Source organism: Notamacropus eugenii, chromosome X (assembly GCF_028372415.1).
Source record: "Notamacropus eugenii isolate mMacEug1 chromosome X, mMacEug1.pri_v2, whole genome shotgun sequence".
Taxonomy (NCBI): Eukaryota; Metazoa; Chordata; class Mammalia; order Diprotodontia; family Macropodidae; genus Notamacropus; species Notamacropus eugenii.
The window spans coordinates 36,681,336-36,708,955 of record NC_092879.1 but is presented as its reverse complement, the minus strand read 5'-3'; the positions used below and the strand labels follow the sequence as shown (position 1 = coordinate 36,708,955).

Here is a 27,620-nt window from a genome sequence, read left to right as displayed (position 1 = left end):
TATTTTGCAATAAATTTTTATTGATGTCTTATATCTTTTATATCATCATAGTTATCCCTACTATTTGGCCTTATCCCCACCCAGATATCCATCCATTATACAGTAAGTACTATTTAAGATAAAACAATTTAGAAGGAATAAATCATCACAACTAATTTGTACATTGGAAAAATCTAAATATTTGTTTAACATCTAAGAGTTATGGATTTTAACCCTTCATAAGTGGATATGTGAGTGGTGTCCTCTCATATGTGTTATTTGTGTTGTCCTTGATATTTACGCTTCTGTAACATTCACTTTTAATTTGTGTGTGTGGGAGAGAAGCTGTTCTTTGTATTTCTGTGGTTGTAGCCATTGTTTATATTGCTTTCTTGTCTCTGTTTACTTCCCTCTGCATCAATTCATGTAGATCATTCCACGCTTCTTTCTGTTCATCACATACATAATTTCTTACAGCACAATCACATTCCACTACTCTTATGCACCACAATTTGTGTAAACATTCTCCAGTCAGTGAACGTGTACTTTGTTTCCAATTCTTTGTTACCGCAAAAAGTACCATATTGTGATGTATATAGGGGTTTCTTTTGATCAGTGACTTTCTTGGAGGACCCAAGTATTTATACCCAGTAACTGATTTTCTAGTTCAAATGGTATGGATATTAATCTCTTAATTTGCATTATTCCCAATTAACGTTCAAAGTACTTATACCATCTTTTTGCTCCACCAACAATGCATTATTGTGGCTATCGTTCCCACATGCCCTGCAAAATTTAATGTCATTTGGGGGTCATCTTTGCTAATTTGCAGAGTATGAGGTAAATTCTCAAAGATTTTTGTTGCGTAGTTCTCTTATTGGTGATTTAGAGCCTTTTTTCTTGCATTTTTGAACACTCAGAAGTTCGGCTGAGAAATATTTGTTCATATTTTGACCACATATCCGTTGTAGAATGACTAAGAATCACACACATGTGTGCACTATGCGTTTCTATATATTATTTATATGATTTCTATTTCAGGTGCTTATAGTATAAATTTGACACAAAAACTTATTTCCCATTAAATCACTTCTCTTTTTATCCAAGTTGCAGTAATTTTACCTGTGCAGAAGCTTTTCAGTTTCATATTAGGAAAGGTTTCTATTTACTTTTTTTTAAATATTATTGCCTCTATTTCCTGTTTGATTAAGAGTTCATCTCCAACTAATAGTTCTAACAGGTATTTGATCTGTTTTTCTTTTAAGGTTTTCAGTAGCATCATTATTAATATAAATTTTTTGTCTCCATTTTGAATGTATTGGTTTTCTCAGCAGTTTGTTCCTAGGTAATTTATATTTCCCAGTTTATCAAGCACTGGTTTCATATATTCATTCACTTCTTCATTCATTCACTTCTTCATTTATTCAACCAGTTATTCATTTATCCATCCACTCATTCATCCATTTATTCATTCATTCATTTCTTCATTCATTCATCTATTCATTCATTCATTCATGCATTTATTTATTCACACATTTATTCATTTATTCATTCATTCATTCATTTATTTATTCATTCATTTATTTATTCATTCATTCATTTATTCATTCATTCACTTATCCATTCATTTATCTATTCATTTATTCGTCTATTCGTTTATTCACCTATGTATTTATTCATTTATGTATTTATTCATTCACTCACTCATATTATTAATTTGTGGCTCCAATATCCCGAGTGTTTGTCCGCCCCATGCCTCAGCAGGCACCTTGCAAAACCGCAGCAAAGAGAGTCCCAGCCATGGTTACCCGCGTACTTCTTAAAATAACCGTCAAGGCCGTCTCCCCAAGTTCGGATCTTGCCCTCAACACGGACCCTGCTGCCACGAGCCTCTCTGGCCGAACTGAACCTGGACTGGAAACCCTAGGAGCGAACCACCTGATTGACCCACGGTCTCAGTCATCTTCATTTCCAGGCTCGGCTGAGGCTGACTGGATCCTCCCGGACCCTCCTTGACCTCGGGATAGGCAGAAGGACGGTCACACGCTCTGCTGCCTCGCTTCCCTCAGCAGGCCAGAGCTGGCGTGGGCACTGTCCCCTTCGCCCCATCTGGGCTCCCTACTCAGTAGTGGCTCGGGTTCCCTCCCCTTGACTACAAACTGGATCCACGTCCCGGGGAAAGGGCAGGCCTGGTGCGTGGGGAGAGCCCAGGGAAAGTTCGTAGGACAGGAAGCGGGGTGGACCAAGGGGGATGGGGCTGGGGAGAAAAAGGGTCATTCACTTGTCCAGAGACAAGGAGGGGCCAGACCTAGCCTTTCCAACACTGACGGAGACGGACTTGAGTTCCCGGGACCTTCTCCTGTCCTTAGCGGGTCTGGTGGCCACCTGGTCAATTGTCCAACTCGCTGCACTCTAAAGGAGTTCCGAGAAGTTTGCCTCCTTGGGGCCGGGAGAGCCTGGCAAGGAGACTTGCAGAGGCCAGGAGGGCCAGGCGGAGCACCCAAGCGTGGTGGTAATCATCGTGACCGGGAGGGCGGGTGCAGGGCTGCTCAGGCTTCCCTTTGTCTGCCCTGGGTCTGGAACCTTGAATCCACCAATCCCGCTATCTCTGGGGGTCTCTATGGCAACCGCAGGATGCAGGGCCTGGGCGAGAGGAAGGTGGAGTCCAGGTTGAACTGTGGGGGCGGAGTTTCGGCTCCCATTCAGCCCTCTGGAAGGCTGGCTGGCAAGCCGTCTCAACTTGGAGCCCCTGAGTGTGCAGAGAGTAGCTCTGCAGGAAGGCCTTTGTAGCTTGGACGAGCATGGCCTCACGGGGCCAGTCGCCTGTGCACAGGCGGCGGGAAATTTGGGGAACTCACCAGCTGGAAGCGAGGGATTCTCAGCCGACCCTTGTGGAGGTTTTCCCGATGCCGTTCTCTCCCGCTTCAGAGTCAGACGGAGAGACGTACTCAATTTAGTGATGCTCTTCCTGAAAGCAAAAGCAGGTAGGGAATTCATCCCAGTCGTGCTCTCTAAAACCGTGGGACCTCTGGAGGTGCACGCACCACCAACTATTTACATTCAACGGGATAGGAACAGACGGCAGTGTATCGTCAATGTCATATGAGTTACTGCTATAAATTTCTCCAAACATTTGTATAAGTATATATAATATTATATGGATGCAGATATTAAGGATCTAATAGCTTCCTCTAATAAGCAATCTTCACTCAAAACCATTCATCCATTTATTCAGCAACGAATTTATACATCTATGTATTCATTCATGTATTCATGTATTCATCTATGTGTTCATTCATTCAATTATTCATCCATGCATTTATTCATTTATGTATTTATGAATTTATGCATTTATTCATTTATGAATTTATGCATTTATTCATTTATGAATTTATGCATTTATTCATTTATGAATTTATGCATTTATTCATTTATGCATTTATTCATTTATGAATTTATGCATTTATTCATTTATGCATTTATTCATTTATGAATTTATGCATTTATTCATTTATGAATTTATGCATTTATTCATTTATGCATTTATTCATTTATGAATTTATGCATTTATTCATTTATGAATTTATGCATTTATTCATTTATGAATTTATGCATTTATTAATTTATGAATTTATGCATTTATGAATTTATGCATTTATGAATTTATTCATTTATTCATTCATGAATTTGTTCATTCACTAGCTCATTCATTCATTCATTCATTTATTTATTTACTTATTTACTTACTTATCTATCTATCTATCTATCTATCTATCTATCTATCTATCTATCTATCTATCTATCTATCTATTTATTTGTGGCTGCAATATCCCGAGTGTTTATCCGCCCCATGCCTCAGCAGGCACCTTGCAATATCGCAGCAAAGAAGGTCCAGTCCTGGTTATCCGTGGACCTCTCAAAATAACCTTCAATGTCGTCTCTCAAGTTCGGACCTTGCCCTCAACACCGACCCTGCTGCCACGAGCCTCTCTGCCCGAACTGAACCTGGACTGGAAACCCTAGGAGCGAACCACCTGACTGACCCACGGTCTTAGTCATCTTCATTTCCAGGCTCGGCTGAGGCTGACTGGATCCTCCCGGACCCTCCTCGACCTCGGGATCGGCAGAAGGACGGTCACACGCTCTGCTGCCTCGCTTCCCTCAGCAGGCCAGGGCTGGCGTGGGCACTGTCCCCTTCGCCCCATCTGGGCTCCCTACTCAGTAGTGGCTCGGGTTCCCTCCCCTTGACTACAAACTGGATCCACGTCCCGGGGAAAGGGCAGGCCTGGTGCGTGGGGAGAGCCCAGGGAAAGTTCGTAGGACAGGAAGCGGGGTGGACCAAGGGGGATGGGGCTGGTGGGGAAAAGGGTCATTCACTTGTCCAGAGACAAGGAGGGGCCAGACCTAGCCTTTCTAACACTGACGGAGACGGACTTGAGTTCCCGGGACCTTCTCCTGTCCTTAGCGGGTCTGGTGGCCACCTGGTCAATTGTCCAACTCGCTGCACTCTAAAGGAGTTCCGAGAAGTTTGCCTCCTTGGGACCGGGAGAGCCTGGCAAGGAGACTTGCAGAGGCCAGGAGGGCCAGGCGGAGCATCCAAGCGTGGTGGTAATCATCGTGACCGGGAGGGCGGGTGCAGGGCTGCTCAGGCTTCCCTTTGTCTGCCCTGGGTCTGGAACCTTGAATCCACCAATCCCGCTACCTCTGGGGGTGGCTATGGCAACCTCAGGATGCAGGGCCGGGGCGAGAGGAAGGTGGAGTCCAGGTTGAACTGTGGGGGCGGAGTTTCGGCTCCCATTCAGCCCTCTGGAAGGCTGGCTGGCAAGCCGCCTCAACTTGGAGCCCCTGAGTGTGCAGAGAGTAGCTCTGCAGGAAGGCCTTTGTAGCTTGGACGAACATGGCCTCACGGGGCCAGTCGCCTGTGCACAGGCGACGGGAAATTTGGGGAACTCACCAGCTGGAAGCGAGGGATTCTCAGCCGACCCTTGTGGAGGTTTTCCCGATGCCGTTCTCTCCCGCTTCAGAGTCAGACGGAGAGACGTACTCAATTTAGTGATGCTCTTCCTGAAAGCAAAAGCAGGTAGGGAATTCATCCCAGTCGTGCTCTCTAAAACCGTGGGACCTCTGGAGGTGCACCCACGACCAACTGGTGCCATTCAACAGGATAGGAACAGACGGCAGTGTACCGTCAATGCCATATGAGCTACTGCTATACATTTCTCCAGACATTTGTGTATGTACACACACTCACACACACACATATATAAAATATTATATGGATGCAGATATTAAGGATCTAATAGCTTCCTCTAATAAGCAATCTTCACTCAAAACCATTCATCCATTTATTCAGCAACGAATTTATACATCTATGTATTCATTCATGTATTCATATATTCATCTATGTGTTCATTCATTCAATTATTCATCCATGCATTTATTCATTTATGTATTTATTCATTTATGCATTTATGAATTTATGAATTTATGCATTCATTCATTTATGAATTCATGCATTTATTCATTTATGAATTTATGCATTTATTCATTTATGCATTTATGCATTTATTCATTTATGAATTTATGCATTTATGAATTTATGCATTTATTCATTTATGAATTTATGCATTTATGAATTTATGCATTTATGAATTTATGAATTTATGCATTTATGAATTTATTCATTTATTCATTTATTCATTCATGAATTTGTTCATTCACTAGCTCATTCATTTCTTTATTTACTTACTTCCTTACTTACCTATCTATCTATCTATCTGTCTATCTATCTATCTATCTATCTATCTATCTATCTATCTATCTATCTATTTATTTATTTATTTGTGGCTGCAATATCCCGAGTGTTTGTCCGCCCCATGCCTCAGCAGGCACCTTGCAATACCGCAGCAAAGAGGGTCCAGTCCTGGTTATCCGTGGACCTCTCAAAATAACCTTCAATGTCGTCTCTCAAGTTCGGACCTTGCCCTCAACACCGACCCTGCTGCCACGAGCCTCTCTGCCCGAACTGAACCTGGACTGGAAACCCTAGGAGCGAACCACCTGACTGACCCACGGTCTTAGTCATCTTCATTTCCAGGCTCGGCTGAGGCTGACTGGATCCTCCCGGACCCTCCTCGACCTCGGGATCGGCAGAAGGACGGTCACACTCTCTGCTACCTCGCTTCCCTCAGCAGGCCAGGGCTGGCGTGGGCACTGTCCCCTTCGCCCCATCTGGGCTCCCTACTCAGTAGTGGCTCGGGTTCCCTCCCCTTGACTACAAACTGGATCCACGTCCCGGGGAAAGGGCAGGCCTGGTGCGTGGGGAGAGTCCAGGGAAAGTTCGTAGGACAGGAAGCGGGGTGGACCAAGGGGGATGGGGCTGGGGGGAAAAAGGGTCATTCACTTGTCCAGAGACAAGGAGGGGCCAGACCTAGCCTTTCCAACACTGACGGAGACGGACTTGAGTTCCCGGGACCTTCTCCTGTCCTTAGCGGGTCTGGTGGCCACCTGGTCAATTGTCCAACTCGCTGCACTCTAAAGGAGTTCCGAGAAGTTTGCCTCCTTGGGGCCGGGAGAGCCTGGCAAGGAGACTTGCAGAGGCCAGGAGGGCCAGGCGGAGCATCCAAGCGTGGTGGTAACCATCGTGACCAGGAGGGCGGGTGCAGGGCTAGTCCTGCTTCCCTTTGTCTGCGCTGAGTCTGGAACCTTAAATCCACCAATCCCACCACCTCTGGGGGTCGCTATGACAACCGCAGGACGCAGTGCTGGGGCGAGAGGAAGGTGGAGTCCAGGTTGGACGGTGGGGGCGGAGTTTCGGCTCCCATTCATCTCTCTGGAAGGCTGGCTGGCAAGCCGCCTCAACTTGGAGCCCCTGAGTCTGCAGAGAGTAGCTCTACAGGAAGGGCTTGGAGCTTATAGGGGCACGGCCTCACGGGGCCAGTCGCCTGTGCCCAGGCGCCGCGAGGTTTGGGGAACTCATCAGTCCCGAGCGAGGGATTCTCAGCCGACCCTTGTGGAGGTTTTCCCGAGGCCGCTCTCTCCTGCTTCAGAGTCAGACCGAGATACATACTCAATTTGTTGAGGCCTTCCGTGAATGCAAAAGCAGGTAGGGAATTCATCCCAGTCGTGCTCTCTAAAACCGTCGGTCTTCTCGAGATGCTCCCACCACCCACTGGTGCCATTGAACAGGATAGGAACAGAGGGCAGTGTATCGTCAATGCCACATGAGCTACTCCTGCAAATTTCTTCAAACGTTTGTGTATGTATGCATATATATATATATATATATATATATATATATATATATATATATATATATGTCTGTCTGTCTCTATATATAGATACATAGGCATATATATATTATAACGTATGGGTGCAGATATTAAGGATCTAATAGCTTGGTGTAATAAGCAATCTTCACTCGAAACCAAACCAGTACAACATTTATTCTGCACACAAGGACAATATAAAACCTCATTACAGAAATATAGAAAAACAAAGCTTAACAGAATAACGTAAATATTTACATACAGCACGAGACCTGGGCACTTACTTCTGAGTTGTTCACAGGAGGGAGTAAGTGGGTGAGGAATCTTGATACTGGATACTCAGTGCCCCTAATATGATAAATCAAAAAGATTCCAGGTGAAACACCCTTCCCCTCTGCGAGCCCCTAGGCAAAATCAGTATTCAAGAATATATACAGTTTTCAAACAAAGACTTGTCACCTGATGGGCTCAGTGCAGAAAGGCTTCAAAACCTCCTTGGCCTAGCACCTATTTGGCTTAATGACAAAAGATGCAATACCTACCTGACTCAGTGCCTAAACGACTCAAATTGACTCAGCACCAATGCGTAACAGCTGGGAACTAGAGAAGAGTTCAAAAGACCAATATTTCTGTGATTGATGGGGCAAAATACCTGTGTACCTTTAGACCTGGGAACTCAGAAGGGAAGATGTGTAGTCACACAGGCCCATACGTGTATAGGGAAGATTTTTATGTTCCATTAACCCTTCACCCAATCCTGGTCAGTGCACAGCCTGCACTGGTACCCTGGGCATTCCTGCAGGGATCACTTGGTACCAGTGGTTCCCCTCAGTGCTACCCTATAGAAACCATAGAATTCAGACTATGAGCAGTAATAAGAGGACCAAAAGGGGGAAAAAAAAACAAAAAAGTTGTCAGGGGAGACTGGAAAATAAAGTATTGGATTGCTTCCAAAAGCACAGTTAGGTACTACACCTCATCCATATCTGGCCTGGATAACATTAGGTGAGATGAGCCAGGTGGTAGGAGTTGAGAGGTCTTTGAAAAGTCCTTCCCTTTGAGTTATGCGGCCTGAATTAAGAGTGACAAAGAAGGGTTAGTGTAGGAACTTAGTGTAAATGACTGGGCTAACAGGGACACGCATTCCTTCCTTTGTTCTAATATCGATCTTCTGCCTTCTCCTAATAATTATGCTTTGTAGGAAGCCATCTGTCACCCATAGATCAGACAAAATGTTCATAGACATCAAGAGCAAGAGCCGTTTTGGTAACTATAGATGTAACTGGATTTTATTTATTCTATACTAGTCTCTGAGTACAACTAGTGTAGAAGAGAGAAACATTTTGGTTTCTCCTTGTTTTATTTTTCTCTGAGATGTTTCACAATATGTTCAAACAGATGAATGCCATTTGCGTGGCAATAAGTTTATATTTGGGGTCTATGTTTAAAATTCATACTATTATGATAGTATTTTGCTTGATTTCTTCCATCATGATTTTGGAAAGCGTTATATAAGAAATAGGACTAATTGGAGGGAATGATACCTGGAGTGAAATGCCTTTATTGGAGGTTAGCTGCTGTTTGGATCTGAATGCTGAATGCACAGCAGGAGTTCAAGGTTGTCCTTAAAGCAGAAAGGGTATGCTCTGGTCTGTGTACTTGGGTAGAACTGGTGAATCTTTTATCTAGATAGCCAGGTTCTCCCCTTACCTCCATCACATAGCAACCTCTCCTCCTTTGAGATTAATGAAATGTATCTTTACCAGCTAATCAAAATCCTGGTACCTATTGTCTACAGCCCTGCCTCTGGGTCTCACACCCCATCTAGGTCACTCCACTTCCTTCCACAGTTCAGTTCATTATCTGCTTCACAATCTTACCCTCCTCCCCAACTTCTGCCCTCATTCTATGGGACTTCCCTCTACGTGTGTCTGTCTGTCTGTCTGTGTCTATGTGTCTATGGGTATAATAATTATTTGATTTTTTTCTCTCAAAAACCCTACCTACACAAGGAGTACACTTTCCATGGCTCTACCCCACTTCAGCCATACACAAAGATGGGCAAACTCATGATATTGGCATCATCCACAAATGCATGACATCTGTATTCAAGAATTCTGAAATATCCTTATGTTTCACCTCTCCCACCACCTTCCTTTACAAAATCCTAATCTTCTTCCACACCATGACTTTTATTTCCTCAGTTATCTCCCAAAACATTTCCTTGCACTGATCACTGCATCTTTACCCCTTGGAAAACCAATTCAACTCTACACTCTTCTTTTCTCTTGAGTCCCTAGACCCAATCAGCCTTGAAATGCTCCCATCAAACACTGCTGCTGAATGAAGATGGAGAATATCTGGAAATCATTTTTACTGGGTCTACTGCAAATGAGTTACCCAACCTCAACTAACTTAGGTGAATCTTTGACCCTCTCTTATCACCTCACTCTTCCTCTCTTCATAGTGGCTCTTCCAAAGAATCCCTCCTCAACCCTCCCATGGCTACCCCTCTTCTACTCTATCAGCTCACAACCTTGTTTCATATTTTACTTAAAAATAGAAGCCATTTGCCACGATCTCCACCTTTTCCTCTCTTTTCCATGGCCTCTCACACAGATGGTTTCTGCTATTATCTCTTCCTTTACTCCTCTCTCACACGAAGAGACAAGGCCCACCTTGTACCTTCCCTCTAGGTGGACATGGAAATGGGAAAGCACTCCAGTGTCTTTGTCAAGAAAACCCCAAAGGGGGTCACAAAGAGTTGGACACAACTGAAAATGATTAAAGAACAACAAGCTTTATAATGTAATTTAAGGTTTGGAAGAATTATTACCCCTTTTCCATTAATCCTTACCATCTGTTCCCTTACCATTCTCAATCCCATTTTTTAAAAAAAAGTATTTGTGTTAGTATTTTAACAAGGTATTTTCTGAGGGGCCAACAATCACTTGAATCAAACACATAAATCATTCATTTAGTTCAGGGGAAAAAGTGGACACCATGAACTACAGAGAAAATACAGAGAAGTGAAGATCAACAGACAGGACCTCCACCTGTCTGACCATAAGCAATACATACACAGTGACCAGAGAGAGAAGCACCAACATCTTGGTGGTCAAAGTCAGGAGGATCCTTAGCTGCTTCCCAGTCTCATATGGCCAAACAAACACTTCTCATGTATAAGCCACAAAACACAACCTTACCTCAGAGTATTTATACACTTTTCAGAGCTAGAGGACAGGACCCTTTGAACTAGTGTCTCATTAGAAATTTTTCTATTATTTCCATATTATTATTTTACTTGATTTTTAAAATTTATATTCAGTGTTTTACAATCACTACCACATAACTTAGATTTTGTCCCCTCCCTCTCCCTTCTTCCCCCTTACCACCCCCCTCCTTCCTGAGACTGCATACAATTTTATGTAGGTTCTGCTCATGCATTCCTATTTAGCACATTTTCATCATAGTCATGTTTCATAGAGGAATTAAATGAATGGGAAAAATCATATAACAAACCAAAACGTAATACAAAAGAAAATGTTCTGCTACATTCTGGGATTGAATTCTGTAGTTCTTTCTCTGGATGTGGAAGGCATTTTGCCTTAAAAGACCACTGAGAAGTTTTTAAGTATTTGCATTGCAATGAATTTCTAAGCCTATCAGAAAAAATCCTCGCACACTGTGGTTGCTGCTATGTACAATGTTCTGATTCTACTCCTTTCATTCAATGTCAGATCATATAAGTTTTTCTAGGCCTCTATGAAGTTTTCCTGTTCATCATTTCTTATAGCACAGTAGTATTCCGTTATATCTTTGCATCATAATTTATTAGTCACTCCCCAAATGATGGATATCCCCTTGATTTCCAGTTTTTGAACACCACAATGAATGCTGCTATAAATATTTTTGTACATGTGGGACCCTTTCCCATTTTTATGACCTCTTAGGGATATACTCTTAGAAGGGGTCTTGCTGCCTCAAAGGATATGCACATTTTTGTAGCCCTTTGGGCATAATTCCAAATTGCTATCCAGAATGGTTGGATCATCTCACAGCTCCACCAACAGTGAATTAGTGTTCCAACTCTCCCACATTTTCTCCAACATTTATTGTCTCCCTGTTTTGTCACTTCAGACAATCTGATAGGTGTGATGTGGTATCTCAGAGTTATGTGGATTTGTATCTCTCTAATCTATAGTTATTTAGAGAATTTTTCTATATGACTATAGATATCTTTAATTTCTTCCTCTGAAAAATGTCTGTTCATATTATTTGACCATTTATCTATTTGGGAATTTGTCAACGTTTTAAAGTATGATTTCATAATTTCATGGGCATGGCATTGAAGGTATCAATTGACTTTGGTAGTACAGCTAGGATCTGACTAGTGTGAAAAATGAAACTCACCCAGTTGAATGTCTTGGAATGTGCACTATTTGTAGGTACAGTGATGTAAAATATGGTTAATTGGTCCCAGCCAATCACATATGCACTGCAAATTCACAGAGTGTGACCACTTCAGGAAATTCTTTCTTTGCATTAATCTGGACCTAAGTTACATTGTCATTTCTTTTGGACTGGTACGGCTCAGCCATGAGCACAGAAAGTTTCTCCAATTATTTAAACTTTTCTTTGTCACTTCAAGGATTATTTTGTAATTGAGTCACTACACGTCTTTTCTGTGCTTTGGTAGCTTGATTTTCAGACACTTTATGCATCTTGAAGATATCTGGAGTGGGATTTCCCTGTAATGGCCTCCTTTTTATTACTATTTGGAAATGCTGCTAATATTTGAGTGTTAATTGTGTAGACCACATCTTTGCTAAAGCTATTAATGGCTTATATTTGTATCTTTGCTGATTCTGTTAATGGTCTCTACTTGTATCTTTGCTGATTCTCTAGGATTTTCCAAAGAAACTGTAATATCATCAGTACACTGTTCTGGGTCAGCGAGGAATCATTGGCTCCTTTCCTCACATGTTAAGGGACAAGAAGGAGTCAGAATAGCTATAAGGACCTTTCCATTGTATGTCATTATGCCTTTCTACAAGCAGTCTCTACAGCCTTTCCCACATGTACTGACAGCAGGCAGAATATGCTGCCTTAAGCTTTTGGAAGGAGTTGCCACTGGTTACCACCCTAGTACACTAAGATGGTAGGTTAAGAACAATTGGTTTTTAAAGATCCATATCCATATCTCCTCCTATTGTGGTTATTAAGTCATTTTTCAGTCATATCCAACTCTCCATGACCCCATTTGGGGTTTTCTTCAGTGAGATAATGGAGTAGTTTTCCATTTCATTCTCCAGCATACATATATGCATGTGTATATGCATGTTTGTGTGTGAATGTGTATGGGTGGAGAGAGAGAGAGAGAGAGAGAGAGAGAGAGAGAGAGAGAGAGAGAGAGAGAGAGAGAGAAAGAGAGAGGGAGGGAGGGAGGGAGGAAGGGAGGAAGGGAGAGGGAGGGAGAGAAGGCAGAAGTAGAGATATGCGTATGAATATGTATTTGCATATATGCATATGTATATATACACATACATGATCCCGAACCAGAAACATGTTCTATCGTGAGTACATGCAGAGGCAGTGGAAAGAGGGCTCAGATTAGATAGTTTGTGTGACAAAAGGGGTCATTACCCCCAGCTCCTGGTTTCTGGAAGTTTTTTATTCCCTTTTACAGCAGCCTCACACAGTTTCCTATCAGAATGCTTCAGCTTTCTGCTGGGATTATTTTTGATTCTTGAAGGTGCTTTTCTGTAGAGTGTCTACTCTGTCTTCAGTACGATTTCATATGCTCTTCATAAGCTTTCAGTGCAGAAGTGGTTTTGGGCACAAATCTTTCCTGATCTTGAAATAGGTTAAAAGGTCATCCTTGATCTATCAAGCATGAGGGTGGGAATGAGACAGAGAAAGTCTCTCTCCCCCACGAAGAATTCCCTCTTATCACTTTAGCTGAAGCTTCTGCACCATTAGGCTGTCTTGCCACTGGGATGCTGGGTACCATACTATCTTGCTGCTTTTATCCAACCTCCACAGGGCGGGATCAACTCTTCAATCAGTCCCAGTTTCCTCCCCAGCAGGTTTGCATCCAGCTTAAAGTTAATTAATTGGTTCAGCAGAGTTCTGCAGCTTGTTCACGCCTCTGACTGTCTGGCTTAGTGGAGAAACATGGGCCTTCTGTGTCTGACTGGAGGGGGATGGGTGGAATCCTTTATATGAATATAGTGAAGAAAATCAGATTTATTTTGGTTGTTCATGCCTGAAAATGTTTCTTCCTTCTGGATGCACAGGACATTATTTCTGTGGAAAGAGGCAGAACGCTTGTTTTATTATCAGTCTTCTGGAGTAACCATTGATCATTTTAATACATAGCTATAATGAGTTTGAATATTGTTGCCTTTTCATTGGGTAGGAGATGGGGTAGGAGGATGGAGAGAATTTCGAACAGGGTAAAAACACTGTGGGAAAGTCTCAGTGCTTTAAAAACAAATGTATAAAAATAAAATGTAAGGTATTTTAAAAATAAAGAGCAAGTGTGACCATATCAGCTCAATAAACCCCAGAGGCTCTCTACTATCTCCAGGATCAAATAGAACACCTTGTGGTATTTGAAGTCTTTTGAGATCTGGACCCTTTGTTTCTTTCCAGACTTCTTATGTTCTTTGCATACATCTTGGCTTTCTTGCTGTTGCTCACACACACAGCATATCATCTCCTGAACTTGTACTTTTTTTTTTTTTACTTTATTTATTTAACTTTTAACATTCATTTTGACAAAATTTTGGGTTCCAAATTTTCTCCCCATTTGTCCCCTCCCCCCACTCCAAAACACCGAACATTCTAATTGCCCCTATCACCAATCTGCCCTCTCTTCTGTCATCTCTCCCTTCCTTTGTCCCTATCTTCTCTTTTGTCCTGTAGGGCCAGGTAACTTTCTATACCCCATTGCTTGTATTTCTTATTTCCTAGTAGCAAGAGCAGTACTCAACAGTTGTTCCTAAAACTTTGAGTCCCAACTTCTCTTCATCCCTCCCTCCCCACCCATTCCCTTTGGGAAGGCAAGCAATTCAATATAGGCCATATCTGTGTAGTTTTGCTAATGACTTCCATAACAGTCGTGTTCTATAAGACTAACTATATTTCCCTCCATCCTATCCTGCACCCCATTGCTTCTATTCTCTATTTTGATCCTGTCTCTCCCCAAGTATTGACTTCAAATTACTCCCTTCTCCCATTGCCCTCCTTTCCATCATCCCCCCCCGCTTATCCCCTTCTCCCCCACTTTCCTGTATTGTAAGATAGGTTTCATACCAGAATGAGTGTGCATTTTATTCCTTCCTTTAGTCGAATGTGATGAGAGTAAACTTCATGTTTTTCTCTCACCTCCCCTCTTTTTCCCTCCACTAAACAGTCTTTTGCTTGCCTCTTTTATGATAGATAATTTGCCCCATTCTATTTCTCCCTTTCTCCTCCCAATATGTTTCTCTCTCACCCCTTAATTTCGTTTTTTTAAGATATGATCCCATCCTATTCAATTCACTCTGTGCTCTATGTTTGTGTGTGTGTGTGTGTGTGTTGTAATCCCACCAACTCCCCACATACTGAAAAAAGTTTTAAGGGTTGCAAATACTGACTTTCCATGTAGGAATGTAAACAGTTCAACGTTAGTAAGTCCCTTATGACTTCTCTTTGCTGTTTACCTTTTCATGCTTCTCTTCATTCTTGTGTTTGAAAGTCAAATTTTCTTTTCAGCTCTGGTCTTCTCATCAAGAATGCTTGAAAGTCCTCTATTTCATTGAAAGACCATTTTTTCCCCTGAAGTATTATATTCAGTTTTGCTGCGTAGGTGATTCTTACCTAGTTTCTTTCACTTCTGGTATATGATATTCCATGCCCTTCGATCCCTTAATGTAGAAGCTGCTAGATCTTGTGTTATTCTGATTGTATTTCCACAATACTTGAATTGTTTTTTTCTAGCTGCTTGCAATATTTTCTCCTTGACCAGGGAACTCTGGAATTTGGCCACAATGTTCCTAGGAGTTTAGCTTTTTGGATCTCTTTCAGGAGGTGATCTGTGGATTCCTTGAATAATTATTTTGCCCTCTGGTTCTAGAATATCAGGGCAGTTTTCCTTGATAATTTCATGAAAGATGATGTCTAGGCTTTTTCTTTGATCATGGCTTTCAGGTAGTCCCATAATTTTCAAATTGTCTCTCCTGGATCTATTTTCCAGGTCAGTTGTTTCTCCAATGAGATATTTCACATTCTCTTCCATTTTTTCATTCTTTTGGTTTTGTTTTGTGATTTCTTGGTTTCTCATAAAGTTGTTAGCCTCCATCTGTTCAATTCTAATTTTTAAAGAACTATTTTCTTCAGTAAGCTTCGAACCTCCTTTTCCATTTGGCTAATTCTCCTTTTTAAAGTATTCTTCTCCTCACTGGCTTTTTGACCCTCTTTTGCCAATTGAATTAGCCTATTTTCAAGGAGTTATTTTCTTCAGCATTTTTTGGGTCTCCTTTAGCAAGGTGTTGACCTGCTTTTCATGCTTTTCTTGCATCTCTCTCATTTCTCTTCCCAGTTTTTCCTCCACCTCTCTAACTTGATTTTCAAAAGCCTTTTTCAGCTCTTCCATTGCCTGAGCACATGGAATATTTCTTTTGGATGTTTGGAATACAAAAGCCTTGATTTCTACGTGTTTTCCTGATGGTAAGCATTCTTCTTCCTCATCAGAAAGGAAGGGAGGAGATATGTGTTCACCAAGAAAGTATCCTTCTATGGTCTTATTTTTTTCCCTTTTCTGGGCATTTTCCCAGCCAGTGACTTGACTTCTGAGCTTCTTCTTCACACCCACCTGGCCTCCAGATCTGCCCAGCCAGCACTTGGGTTCTGAGATTCAAATGCTGCTTCCCAGCCTCAAGGCTTTTGGCCAAGATGGGGCTGCTATTCAGTGTGAGATTAAGTTCAGGTGCTCAGGTGGGGGCAGTACTGCCTCATGGGTCTCATTTCCCTCAGGGGGTTTATGCAGAGACCTTCAACAATGGATCCATGCTCCTGCCTGCTTTGGGAGTCCTTGTCTGAGGCTGCCTCTGCTGCTGCCTCCCGAGGGGGCTCGAACCATGGAAACATCCCACCTCCTCTCGGGGAGCCAAAAAGATCATCTCACCAAACTTTGGCATCTGTGGGTGGAGGGACCTGCGTGGCTGCTGGAGATTCTGTCCCTGAAGCCTGCTCAAATCTGCTTCTCTCAGTGCTGCGTGGCCAAGGCAGGGCTGGGCTCTGCTCCAGGTCCGGTGGGCGATGGACCTTTGGTGTCTGTTTTTCAGGGCTCTCTGGAACAAAAATCTCCTCCACTCTGTTGTTCTGTGGCTTCTGCTGCTCCAGAATTTGTTGGGAGTTCTTCTTTACAGATATTTTATGGGCTGTGCGTTTGGAGCTAGCATATGTGTATCTTTCTACTCTGCCATCTTGGCTCCTCTGAACTTGTACTTTTTGTGTGACTGTTCTCCCTGCCTGGAATGCCCTCCCTCCTCACCTCTACCCCCTTAATTCTTTGGCTTTCGTTAAGATTCAGTTCAAATGCCACTTTCTACAAGAGGAAGTTTTCTGCCACCGCCCCTTTCCCCGACCCAATCCTGGTGCCTTCCCTCTGATATTCTGTCCTGCTTATACTGCAGATATCTTGTATGTGCAATAGTGGTTTGTATGTTCTCCTTTCCCCTATCCCTGCATTGGAATGTGGCCTCCTTGAGGGCAAGCTAGACAGTCTTTTGTCTTTCTTTTGGCCTTAAGGTTTTAACATAGTGACTGGCAGTTGGTCTCAAAGTCCATACACACTAATGACATACCTACTATTTGCCAGGCACAGTGGTAACTACTAGGGACACAAAGAAAGGCCAGAGAGAGCAGAGAAGGGGGAGACAAAAGGCAAATAATGGTGTAGTAACAAGTTCTATACAGCATAACTAGGAAATAAGTAGAGAAGACACTAGATTATGAAAGGTTTCCTGTGGAAGGTAGGATTTTAGATGGTGCTTAAAGGAAAACAGAGAAGTCAGTAGAATACTGGAGGGAGAATATTCCAGGCACAGGGGAGAGTTAGAGAAAATACAGAGATGAGAGATAGTCTTGCTTGTGAAATGGCCAGGTGGCCAGTACCCCTAGGCCACTCATAATGTGTTTGGGGGGTTGGGGAGGGAGAGGTCTGGATGTAAGGAATACAAAGGCTAGAAAGGTAAGAAAAGACTAGGTCACAAAAGGCCCCACAGAGGGTTTGACATTTTATACTGGCTGTGATAGGGAGCCACTGGTGTTTAATGAGTAGTTATGGGAGTGTGACCTGGTCAGACCTGTGCTTTAGGAAAACCCCTTTGGTGGCTGAACGGAGGATGGTCTACAATGGGGAGAGATCCGAAGCAGGCAAATCCCCCAGCAGGCCATTAGAGTAGGCCAAGTGTGAGGTGATGAGGACCTGAAGCAAAGGCGTGGTGATATCAGCATAGGGATGAATTGGAGAGATACTTTTGCAATGGTGAGGTCAGCAGGCCATGACATCAGATTAGATCTGGGGGAAGGGAAGGAGAGAGAGCGTGAGGAGTCCAGAATAACATTTAGGTCCCAAGCCTGAATGACTGGGAAGATGATGATACCGTCTACAGTAACAGAGAGGTGAAGGGGGTGAGTGGAGTTTGTCTGGATGGATGGTGATGAATTGCATTTTGAAGATGATGAGTGTAATGTCTTTTGGGACTTCCAGGTTGCAGTGTCCAGTACTCAGTTGGTAATGTGACACTGGAGATCAGGAGACAGGTTAGGGTTGGATTAGTAGATCTGAGAACCATTAGAATAGACAGTCGGGCCACAAAAATATATTAAGTGCCTACTGTGTGCCAGGGTAATCCCTGAGGATACAAATATGAAAAGGAGAGAGCCTTTGTTCTCAAAGAGCTTACAATTGAATGAGGAGGGAGACAAAACCAAAAAGAAAGGTGAAAAGGCATGGAGGGATGGAGGGAGTGGTGTGAAGCCTTAATGGAGAAGTCCAAAGGAGCATATCTAGAAGGGAATTGAAAAGATGTCTATCCTGGCCACTTTCCTTCAGTGGTGATTGTGTAAGGAAGAGATGACAGATAAATCTGTGAGAACTGATGAAAATATCAAATGAAAAAGTATAGATGGAGAAGAGGGCCAACGATGTTACAAAGTTAAAATCAACAGGTCTTGGCGATTTTGGATAAGGGCAGGGGTGTGGTGACATGTGAAAGATAGGGAGCAATCCAGGATGAATCCTCGGTTGGGAGTGCGAGGGATAGGAAGATCATATTGCCCTCTAGGGAATGTGGTGGCAAGGGGAGAATTTTGAGGAAAGGTAATGAATTCCATTTTGGACATCTTTAGTTTAAAATGTGTACTGGACATGTAGTTTGAGATGTGTCAAATGAAGTTGAAAATATGAGAACTCAGAAAATGTGAGAGGTCAGCAGAGAAGTAAATACAGGATAGCTCGAACTAAGGATCACCAGCATAGACATAGTAATTAAATTAATGGAAACTGATGAGAGCACTGAGTACAATGCAGAGAGGAAGAAGAGGAGAGGACCCAGGAAAGGGCCCTGAGTGACATGTATAGTTAGAGGGCACGATATGGAGGAGGAAGGTAAGTTGTGGAATTCCCCCACCTGGTGAACTGTTTACCTCCCCCATAATTGTGGGGTGTTGTTTTGATACCAGAGGAAGAGGTCAAGGAGCTCCATACTGATAATTGGTAGTAGTTTAAGCAATTGAGGTTACTTACATTTGGGGCAGTATGATAGATCCCTGCTAAGCTATTAATCATCCGCAGTCTGGGCAGGGCAGACAGACAAATTCTCTGAATCCCCACTGAAGAAACCCCAAATCCCTGTGGTAATTATATAACACAGACAAAGGCAGGAGGAGCTAGAGAGCACAACACTATTGTTTGGTGGTCATTTTTGGTTTTCTGTTTAGTAATGAGCTTGGTCATTGAGCCAATGTTATACCCAAACATAAGTATGTGTATTGATTAGTATTGACCTATCACATATGGGTCACGATATTCTTATATGGCTTTTGGAGATCATAGTATCTACAGTTTTCACTAAGTGACTAATATATGATTTAATCAAATTACCAAGTTTAGGTTTTTGCCTTTCACAGAGTTTAAGTTTTTATGGCTTTTCACTTATGTTACAGAGGAACTCAGCTTGAAGCAGGATCATACTGAATTCAGACATACCACAGAAAGGCAATGGAGGAATGGCAACTGAGAAGAAGTGAGGAAAAGACACCCATGACCCTGAGCCAGTGCCCACTCGATTTATAAAGTAACAAACAAAGAAGGCATTTTGCTGAGGAGTAACTTCACCAGGTTACCTTAAGTTTTAGCAATATCAGGTCAATCAGAATAGCACACACAAACAGCACATGTTTATGACATTAAGTACAAATGTTTCTATTTTGCAGGGTTATATAATAATGCACAAGTGTAGTCAAACTGTTTTCAGGTCAGAAACCTTGGAAAAATTATCTGAAAGAGAATAACAAAAATAGGCATTGCACACACTAAAATCCACCTTTCATTCAATTTAATTACCCTATTTTAGGGCATTTTTCCAAATTCGAATCCTACAAGGATGCAGCAAAGGAGACTGACAAGGAGCTGTCATATCAGTAGGAAGAGAACTGGAATAGAATGCTGCCTCTGAAATATAGAGACAAGGAAATATCAAGGAGAATGAAAAGGTAACGAGTTAGTATAGATCACCTTGACTTATTTTAGTTTCATTATAAGATAAACCTCCATTCTTTAGGGAAAGCTACAGGTTGGCAGCTAGAAAATGGAAGAGAGGTGGGGGGGACCATGACTGCTAACTCCAAACAACCAGTTTCCCTTTCCAAGTGAGCTTTGTGTTCTCAGACAAATTCTAATTCTGTGGTCTCAGACTAAAATTCTAATTCTGTGTTCTAAGACGTTAATTCTAATTGTGTGTTCTAAGGTTTTTCATTCTAATTCTGCATTCTACTACTAATTCTAATTCTGTGTTGTAAGTTTTTAGTTCCATTTCTGTGTTCCACGATTAATTCTGATTATATAATTATATTAATTCTAATTATATCAGACTACCTTTGATTCTCTCTTCTTAGATCTTCATTCTAATTCCATGTTCTAAGATTTTAATTATAATTCTGTGTTATAAGATTAATTTTAATTCTGTGTCTGAAGATGTTAATGAAACAGACTATAGATTCTTACTTTCTTGGTGAAGAGGTATTTTCTTATGTCATTGGTGACATGGAAGATCAAAACATTTAACCAGAAGAACATAACAAATCCAAAGTTCCTGTGTCCAAGTCTCCAAGAAAAAATTAATTTGTCTGAAGCGGTGGAAGAGCTAAAAAAGGATTTTGAAAAGCAAGTAAGAGAAGTAGAGAAAAAATTGGGGAGAGAAATGAGAGTGATGCAAGAAAATCATGAAAAACAAGTCTACTTGCTAAAGGAAACAAAAAAAAATGCTGAAGAGAATGACAGCTTTAAAATTAGACTAACCCAAATGGTAAAAGAGGCCCAAAAAGTCAAGGATGAGTAGAAAGCAGAGTTGGTCAAATGAAAAATTTATATCTCAAAATGCTTATATTAAAAAATAGTGAAAGGGTAGACCAATGAATTGGGTATACAATAAAAAACCATGAAAAGAATAAATTTAAAAATTCCAATTAAACATGATAAATCCTAAAAATTAAAGGTGAGATTAATTCAACTGAATATAAGAAAACCATTGAATTCATAAATAAAACTAGGACTTCATTTTATGAAAAAAGAATAGATTAACCATTGGTTAATATAAGTAAAAAAGAGATTAAAAAAAAAACCACCAATATTAAAAATGAGAAGGGTGTATACACCACTAACGAAGATGAAATAAAAGCAATTACAATAAAGCATTTGAATAAAAATGGCAATTTTGCCTAAACTAATCTACTTAATCCATGCCATCTGAATAAAATAGCAAGAAAATTATATTACTGAGCTAGAAAAAAATACTAATAAAATTCATTTGGAATGCAAAATATCAAGAATATCAAAGTAATGGAGGAAAAATGTAAAGGAAGTAGGTTTATCAGTGCTGGATCTTAAACTAAGCTATGAAGCAGCAATTGTAAGATCTGTCTGGTACTGGCTAAGAAATAGACAGACAGATAAGAAGAACAGAGTGGACATGCAACACACAGTAGCAAATGATTACAGTAAGCTTACTAGCTGTGTGACCTTGGATAAGTCACTTTGCCCCTGTCTTCCTTAGTTTCCTTAAGTGTAAAATGGTGATTATAATAACACCCAGCTGGAAGCATTGTTGTGAGGATCAAAGCTCTTAGCACAGTATCTGGCACGTAGGAAGTACTGTAGAAATGTTCCCCTTTGCACTTTAGGGACCATTCAAAGTAACTGTCCTAACTGTGTATACACCATTATACTTCCTAGTTATAAAAAATAATTTGACTATCCCCACTCTTACATGCCCCATTTTTGGCAGATAGAACTCAGATGCTTCACGGTGAGAAGTGTGTGGTTGTTTGTTGGGGGGGACAAAGATGGACAGATCTAAAGCTGATCATAAATCTCCAGCCTTTCATGGGAAGACTTATGGGAATAAATGTGGAGGGCAATAATCAGAACCAGGAAAAAAAATACACAAAGACCACAGTGATGGAAGAGGAAAGAAGAAAAGAAAAGGCTATATAATTATGGGCAAGCTTAACCCTAGTGAAGGGATGGTGAGAGAAGCAACCAATCCCTCCTACTCACTTGAATACTGAAAGGAAATACCTTGAAGGGAGAGAGGCCCAACGCGTAAACCCAAGGAACAAGAAGCCTGATGATGTCTCTGCAAGGGAAGCGTCAGGAGGAAAAGAGTTTTGGCCCAAAGGATTATAGCAGTACTTGGAAGAAATGAAAGAAGAGAGGCATAATGAAGTCTATAGGGAGGATAGAAGCCAAGGAGAACTGATAACTTAGGTAAGACCTGGATTTCTTGGAAATCGCAATGCATCAAATAGAAAACAATGACTAAATAAGATAATAAAGATATTAACTGGAGGAACTAATTAGAAATAAATCACACATAAAAATAAAAGAATAGTAAAAAGAAACACAAAGAAATAATAAGAAAATGTAAGAAATAATATGAAAAACAAGTGATCTAGAAACTGGCCAAGAAAAGAAAATCTAAGAAATATCAGACCATCTGAAGACTATGATTCAAAAAGTCTTGAGACCCAAGTAGACATTTTGAAATGGAAATATTAGAGTCAAGAAAAATATAGAAATGTACACATACTGGTTTAATTGAAAAGGTATTATGTGAGGAGGAATTGTTTACGTGCTGAAGAAGGAATGAGAATACTAATATCTTTAATGGTCACAAGAAGGGAAAATAAGACAGAGGACCTTTGGATGGTTGTCTTCTGTTTTGATTGTGTCAGGGGTAAAAATAGGAGAAAAAGGGGGCACTATACTTGGAAGGAAAGGAGAAGGAAATCACCATCATGAATACAATGGAGGGATAAGACGAAAAGTAATTAACTGTGGAAGAAAGGGTGGGAGAAATGTGTATACCAGAAACTTTACTTCACTTCCATCTGAAATCGATAAAGGGAGTTAAACACAATTACACCCCACCCCCAAACACAACACAACACACACACACACACACACACACACACACACACACACAGATCTCAGTATAGAAATACAACAAACTGAAAAGGAAAATAGTAAGTGAAAAGAGAAGACCAGAGAGTAACTTTAAGAGAGAGGGCAGGATAGGTAAGAGAATAATCAAAAGCAAAATAAACTGAAATGCTGGAGAGAGGAACATGAAGGGGGGATTAAAAAGAAGAGTAAGAACTTGGGATCCTGGGTGAGACAAGGAGAAAAACTGGCAAGAGGGTCACAGCAGAAGTTTAACTTAAGGATCACAATTGTCAGGAACAATCAGTATCAATACTTAATTAATTACTCAAGGGTAGGTAGAACTAATATAACAAAAATGACAACACTAACATAATTATTCCAGGTTGTCCCAATACAACTCCCACAAGAATAGATCGCAGAGCTAGAAAAAGAACTTAACCATCACTCTGGAGGTACAAAGCAGTCAAGAATCTGAAGCATAATAATGGAAAAATGGGAAGTGAAGAGGCCTATCTCTCCTGGATCTCAAACTTTATTATAAATCAGTAATCATTAAAGCAATTTGATATTGGTTTAAAAAAGGTCTATCAGAAGAAAAGTTTAGGTACAGAGCTTACAGAAACAAATCGTCTGATAAACCCAAAGGTCCCAGGTTGTGGGAGGAAGGACTCATTAGTTGACAAACACTTCTGGAAAAATTAGAAAGTAACGTGACAGAACTGAGCTGTAGACCACCATTCACAGCCTCCACCAAGGTGAGCTTCAAATGGATGGGGGACTCTGATATACAAGGTCAAAGTATAAACAAATTAGAGCAGAAAGGAACAAGGTACCGCTGGGATCCACAGAAAGAGTTTATGGTGACAAAATGAGAAACCACTTATGAAGAAAGAGGAAACCTGCAGCTAAGGTCCAGACAGAAAGGTGATGAACTTAAAGAGTAAAAAGGGGCCTACGTTTTTAGACATGGCTAATCGGGGAATTTTTTTTTTTTTTTTGCCAGAAAACGTGCTTATGTGTTGAGGGATATGCTTTCCATTTTTAAAATTTACTCAACTGGGAAGTGGGAAGTGCGGGTTGGGAGAGACAACTGGATTTAAAGTACTGGTTATTTGAAAAATCAAAGTAATTAAAATTGAAACATTACAAAATGACGAAGTAGTTAGGTCATCTGATTTTTTCAAAGAGAAGAATATCAAATGGCTCGTATCAAAAATGCAAAAGAAACACTCACAATAATTCTGAAGAAAATTAAAAAACTATTTTGTGCAGTCGTTTACTAACATAGCTAATTAAAGGAAACGGATGCAAAATTACAAAAATATAAACTACGCAGATGAAGAAAAGAGAATTAGATTGCTTAAATGACTCAGTATCAGAAAAAGAAATTTAGCGAGACATAAATCAATTCTCAAAGAAAAAAAGCTAATACAGAAATGCAATGTGATTTCAAAATTTGCTAACGTCCCCCCACAAAAAACAGTATGAGCCATGGAGCAGATTTCAGCGTCATGACCCCCATGCTCCCCATTTGAAGATGGAGAACCTGAGGTGGGGGAGGGGATGGCCCCGCCAGGAAGCTGACTTTCGAATTCAGAGAGGCGCTTCCGCCCCACCAGATGGCCAGACTGTTACATGCCCTTCCCCCACTGGCCTCAGTCCCCGCCCCTCCCCCAACCCCAGCAGCGCCAGATGATTGGCTGGTGCCCTTTACAGCCTCGCTCCCCTGCCCATAAGAGGAGCCTCCAGCAGCTCTCCTTCCTCTTCCCAGCCACGTTCCTGGGAAAAGCCACGCTCTGCGAGTTTGTCCACAGTGGGTCTCGGCCTCCAGTCTCATTGCCCTGAGAGCCCGAGCGTTCCAGTCAGAGCCAAGAAGGGGCAGCCACCTTCCAGCCAGTGGGGCGGGCAGTTCCGAGACCTGAGGAGGTGCGAGGCGGCCCGCCTGTGGTCCGACCCGCCTCCCGTCCGGCCCGCCTCCCGTCCGGCCCGCCTGCTGTGGGGCTCTCCCGCTGAAGCAGCGCCACCAGCCCCAGTGCTCGAGGCCCGCACCTTCCAGTCAGGATGGTGCTTTCCGCATCCAAGAGGGAGACAGCCCAGGAGCTCCCAGAAGAGGAGCTGGCGCTGATCTTCCGTGGCCCCACCATGCGCCTGGGCCACTGTATCAAAGTGATGGTGGAAGACAAGGAAGCGAAATACCTGGTACGGTACCCACGTGGGACCTGGGACAGCCCAGCGACTGGGACCCGCCCCTGCTGTGACAAATCCCGGAAGGCCCACCGTTCCCGTGGCCCGGGCTCAGCCCAGGAGCCTGAGTCAGTAGCGCCTAGTGTCAAGGCCAAGTGCAGCACCAGCAGAATAGGCCCCAGCACCAGCACCAGCACCAGGACCAGCCAAGCAGGCACCAGCACCAGCACCAGGACCAGCACCAGCACCAGTACTAGCACCTGGGAAGAAGGCCCCAGCACCAGCACCAGCACCAGCCAAGCAGGCACCAGCATCAGCACCAGCACCAGCCAAGCAGGCACCAGCACCAGCACCAGTACCAGCACAAGCACCAGCACCAGCACCAGCCAAGCAGGCCCCAGCACCAGCACTAGCCAAGCAGGCACCAGCACCAGGACCAGCACCAGTAACAGCACCAGCCAAGCAGGCCCCAGCACCAGCACCAGCCCAGCAGGCCCCAGCAGCAGCAGCAGCAGCAGCAGCAGCACCACCACCACCACCAGCACCAGCAGCAGCTCCCTAGGGGGCGCCATGGCTCACGAGGCCCCCTGTGGGAGAAGTCAGAGCAGTGCGCCCATTCCCCAGGGAGTGGGGGGAGCCAGCACCAGTGGCCCACTATCCTCCCCTCCCGAAGAAGCCCCCCAAGAGCCACTGGGCGGCTGGGAGTACGAGTGGATCCCCCAGAATCGGGTGCTCCGCTACTCTCAGGACCAGTTGAACCAGGATAGGAACAAAGCTGTCCGCTTGTCTGCTGCCAGGAAAGAGCAGGAACAGGCTGCCCTCAAGGGCAGACGCTCCCTCACCTGTCATGGTCACGGCCACCACGACCCAGGTGAAGGGAGCACCTCTGGAATGATGCCACCACCACCCCCCAAGCAAAGCTGCTCTGAAAGGGTGAGACGAGAGTCCAGATCACGGGGAGCAAGCTGCCGAGCTGCTGCTGAGGATCCCCAACAGGATGCCACCCAGGCAGACGTGAAGTCCAGATAGACCCGCCCATGTCCCTGAGGCTCCTGCTAGTGCTAGACTGAGACATGGTGACCCTCAGGAAGATGCTCTGCAACCTGCCAGCCAAGGTCAGCTCCGATGCCATTCTCTATGAATATGCTACCTTCCCTCAGAAGCACCGCACCAGAGATCAAAGCTGTGCTGTCTGCGGCCTGGTGGCTGTGCTCAAGGAATACTTTAATGTACTCCTAAGCCCCCAGCTGCTTTATGATTTCGAGAGGCCACAATATGATGAATTGGTGGTCAGCTACCCCTCAGGCCAGATGTGTGAGCTCTATGGAGGTATCCACCTGTTGCCCCTCTTTGAGCATCTGGGCCCAAGGCTTACCTGCACTGCTCTGGATGAAAACAGCATGAATGTGCTGCTGAGCCATTTGCAAGTTTTCCTAGATTATATTGCCGACAACCCTTCCCTGCTGTTTTTTTGATGCCAGCAACTACCAGTCGGCCTCTGAGGAGTGCCTGAAAGTAGTTCCATAAAGGCATGGTGGTTTGGGCTCTTGCTGCATGAGCATTTCCTGGAGCCAGTTCATTGGCTATATGAGCAAATATCTTGCTGAAATGATCTGTTCCTGTAATGTGCTTTGGGGTGTTGATGTTTGTTTCTTTAATGTTTTCCTTAACTTCTTCCATGGAGGAAGCCTCTTCTCTTCTTGCAGAACAGTCACTAGTGTTTGCAGCAATGGACATAGAGACTGGAATGCCAAGTGGGACTCTTCCTGCCTGCCTGGAAGACCACATGGCATGCTGGAGACTTTGCATTCTGATGGCTCCAGCACTTAGGACCTGTGGGACTGCTCAGGGACAGAACACCTTGAGGGAAGACTGTCAGTGCCAACGACACTGCCACTTTAACAGGGTAACCCGGGATAACCAAATAAATGGTTACCTGTTCCTTCTTGCAACATGACCACCCACGTGCTTTGTCCCTCTGTGTCCATTATTGAACTGTTCTGCTGTTTGCTGTGTGGACTCCAATGCACAATTGAGTGATAAGAGAAAAACACCATCTGCACTGAGGCAAAGTTCCTCCTTCAGAGGACTTTTAGAAGTGTCCAAAAATGTACTGATTTTCTGGCCCAAAAAAGGGATACATATTTTGATGGTTCTGTGCTTTAAAATCTCAGCACTTAGGACCTGTGTGAATGTTTAGTGTCCAAAAACCTTGACTGATGACTGTTGGTGCCAAGAATGTCATTACATTAATGGGAGGGCGTAGGGGGTGAGAATGTTGGATTATCTGGTACATAGGATGTCTTCTGCATGCTTATCTCTGTGCCCCAATTGATTCCAATACACATTTATATGATAAGAAAGTATTTTCTATATTGATAGATGTCTAAGTTCCTTCTTCAGATGTTGAAAATGTCCAAATGTTGAAAATATATTGAGTTTTTGCAAAATAAAAAAAAAGTGTGTGTTTA

General features: G+C 42.8%; 2 protein-coding genes across 2 annotated transcripts; one reads left to right on the top strand and one right to left on the bottom strand.

The window, feature by feature from the left end:
- LOC140516305 (uncharacterized) lies at positions 1 to 6,807 on the bottom strand. The gene is made up of 5 exons (XM_072627307.1): positions 6,619 to 6,807; positions 6,410 to 6,513; positions 3,846 to 5,043; positions 2,838 to 2,947; positions 1 to 2,622 (listed from the first exon to the last, which is right to left on the bottom strand). Exons 1-3 carry the CDS (start codon positions 6,805 to 6,807, stop codon positions 4,488 to 4,490), a joined length of 849 nt encoding a protein of 282 aa, XP_072483408.1. The 3' UTR covers positions 1 to 2,622; positions 2,838 to 2,947; positions 3,846 to 4,487.
- On the top strand, positions 6,513 to 27,620 carry LOC140515398 (uncharacterized). The gene is made up of 3 exons (XM_072626070.1): positions 6,513 to 7,084; positions 19,467 to 20,015; positions 23,348 to 27,620. Exon 3 carries the CDS (start codon positions 25,027 to 25,029, stop codon positions 26,176 to 26,178), a length of 1,152 nt encoding a protein of 383 aa, XP_072482171.1. The 5' UTR covers positions 6,513 to 7,084; positions 19,467 to 20,015; positions 23,348 to 25,026; the 3' UTR covers positions 26,179 to 27,620.

What these genes read in the sequence shown, in the direction of transcription:
- LOC140516305 (XM_072627307.1), bottom strand. Translation starts at nt 6,807, where the DNA reads ATGAATGGGAGCCGAAACTCCGCCCCCACCGTCCAACCTGGACTCCAC. An exon ending in CCGCCCTCCTGGTCACGATG is followed by an intron (nt 6,514 to 6,618) that starts GTTACCACCACG and finishes GAACTCCTTTAG; the next exon opens with AGTGCAGCGAGTTGGACAAT. An exon ending in GTCAGTGTTGGAAAGGCTAG is followed by an intron (nt 5,044 to 6,409) that starts GTCTGGCCCCTC and finishes TTTTGCTTTCAG; the next exon opens with GAAGAGCATCACTAAATTGA.
- LOC140515398 (XM_072626070.1), top strand. Translation starts at nt 25,027, where the DNA reads ATGGTGCTTTCCGCATCCAAGAGGGAGACAGCCCAGGAGCTCCCAGAA.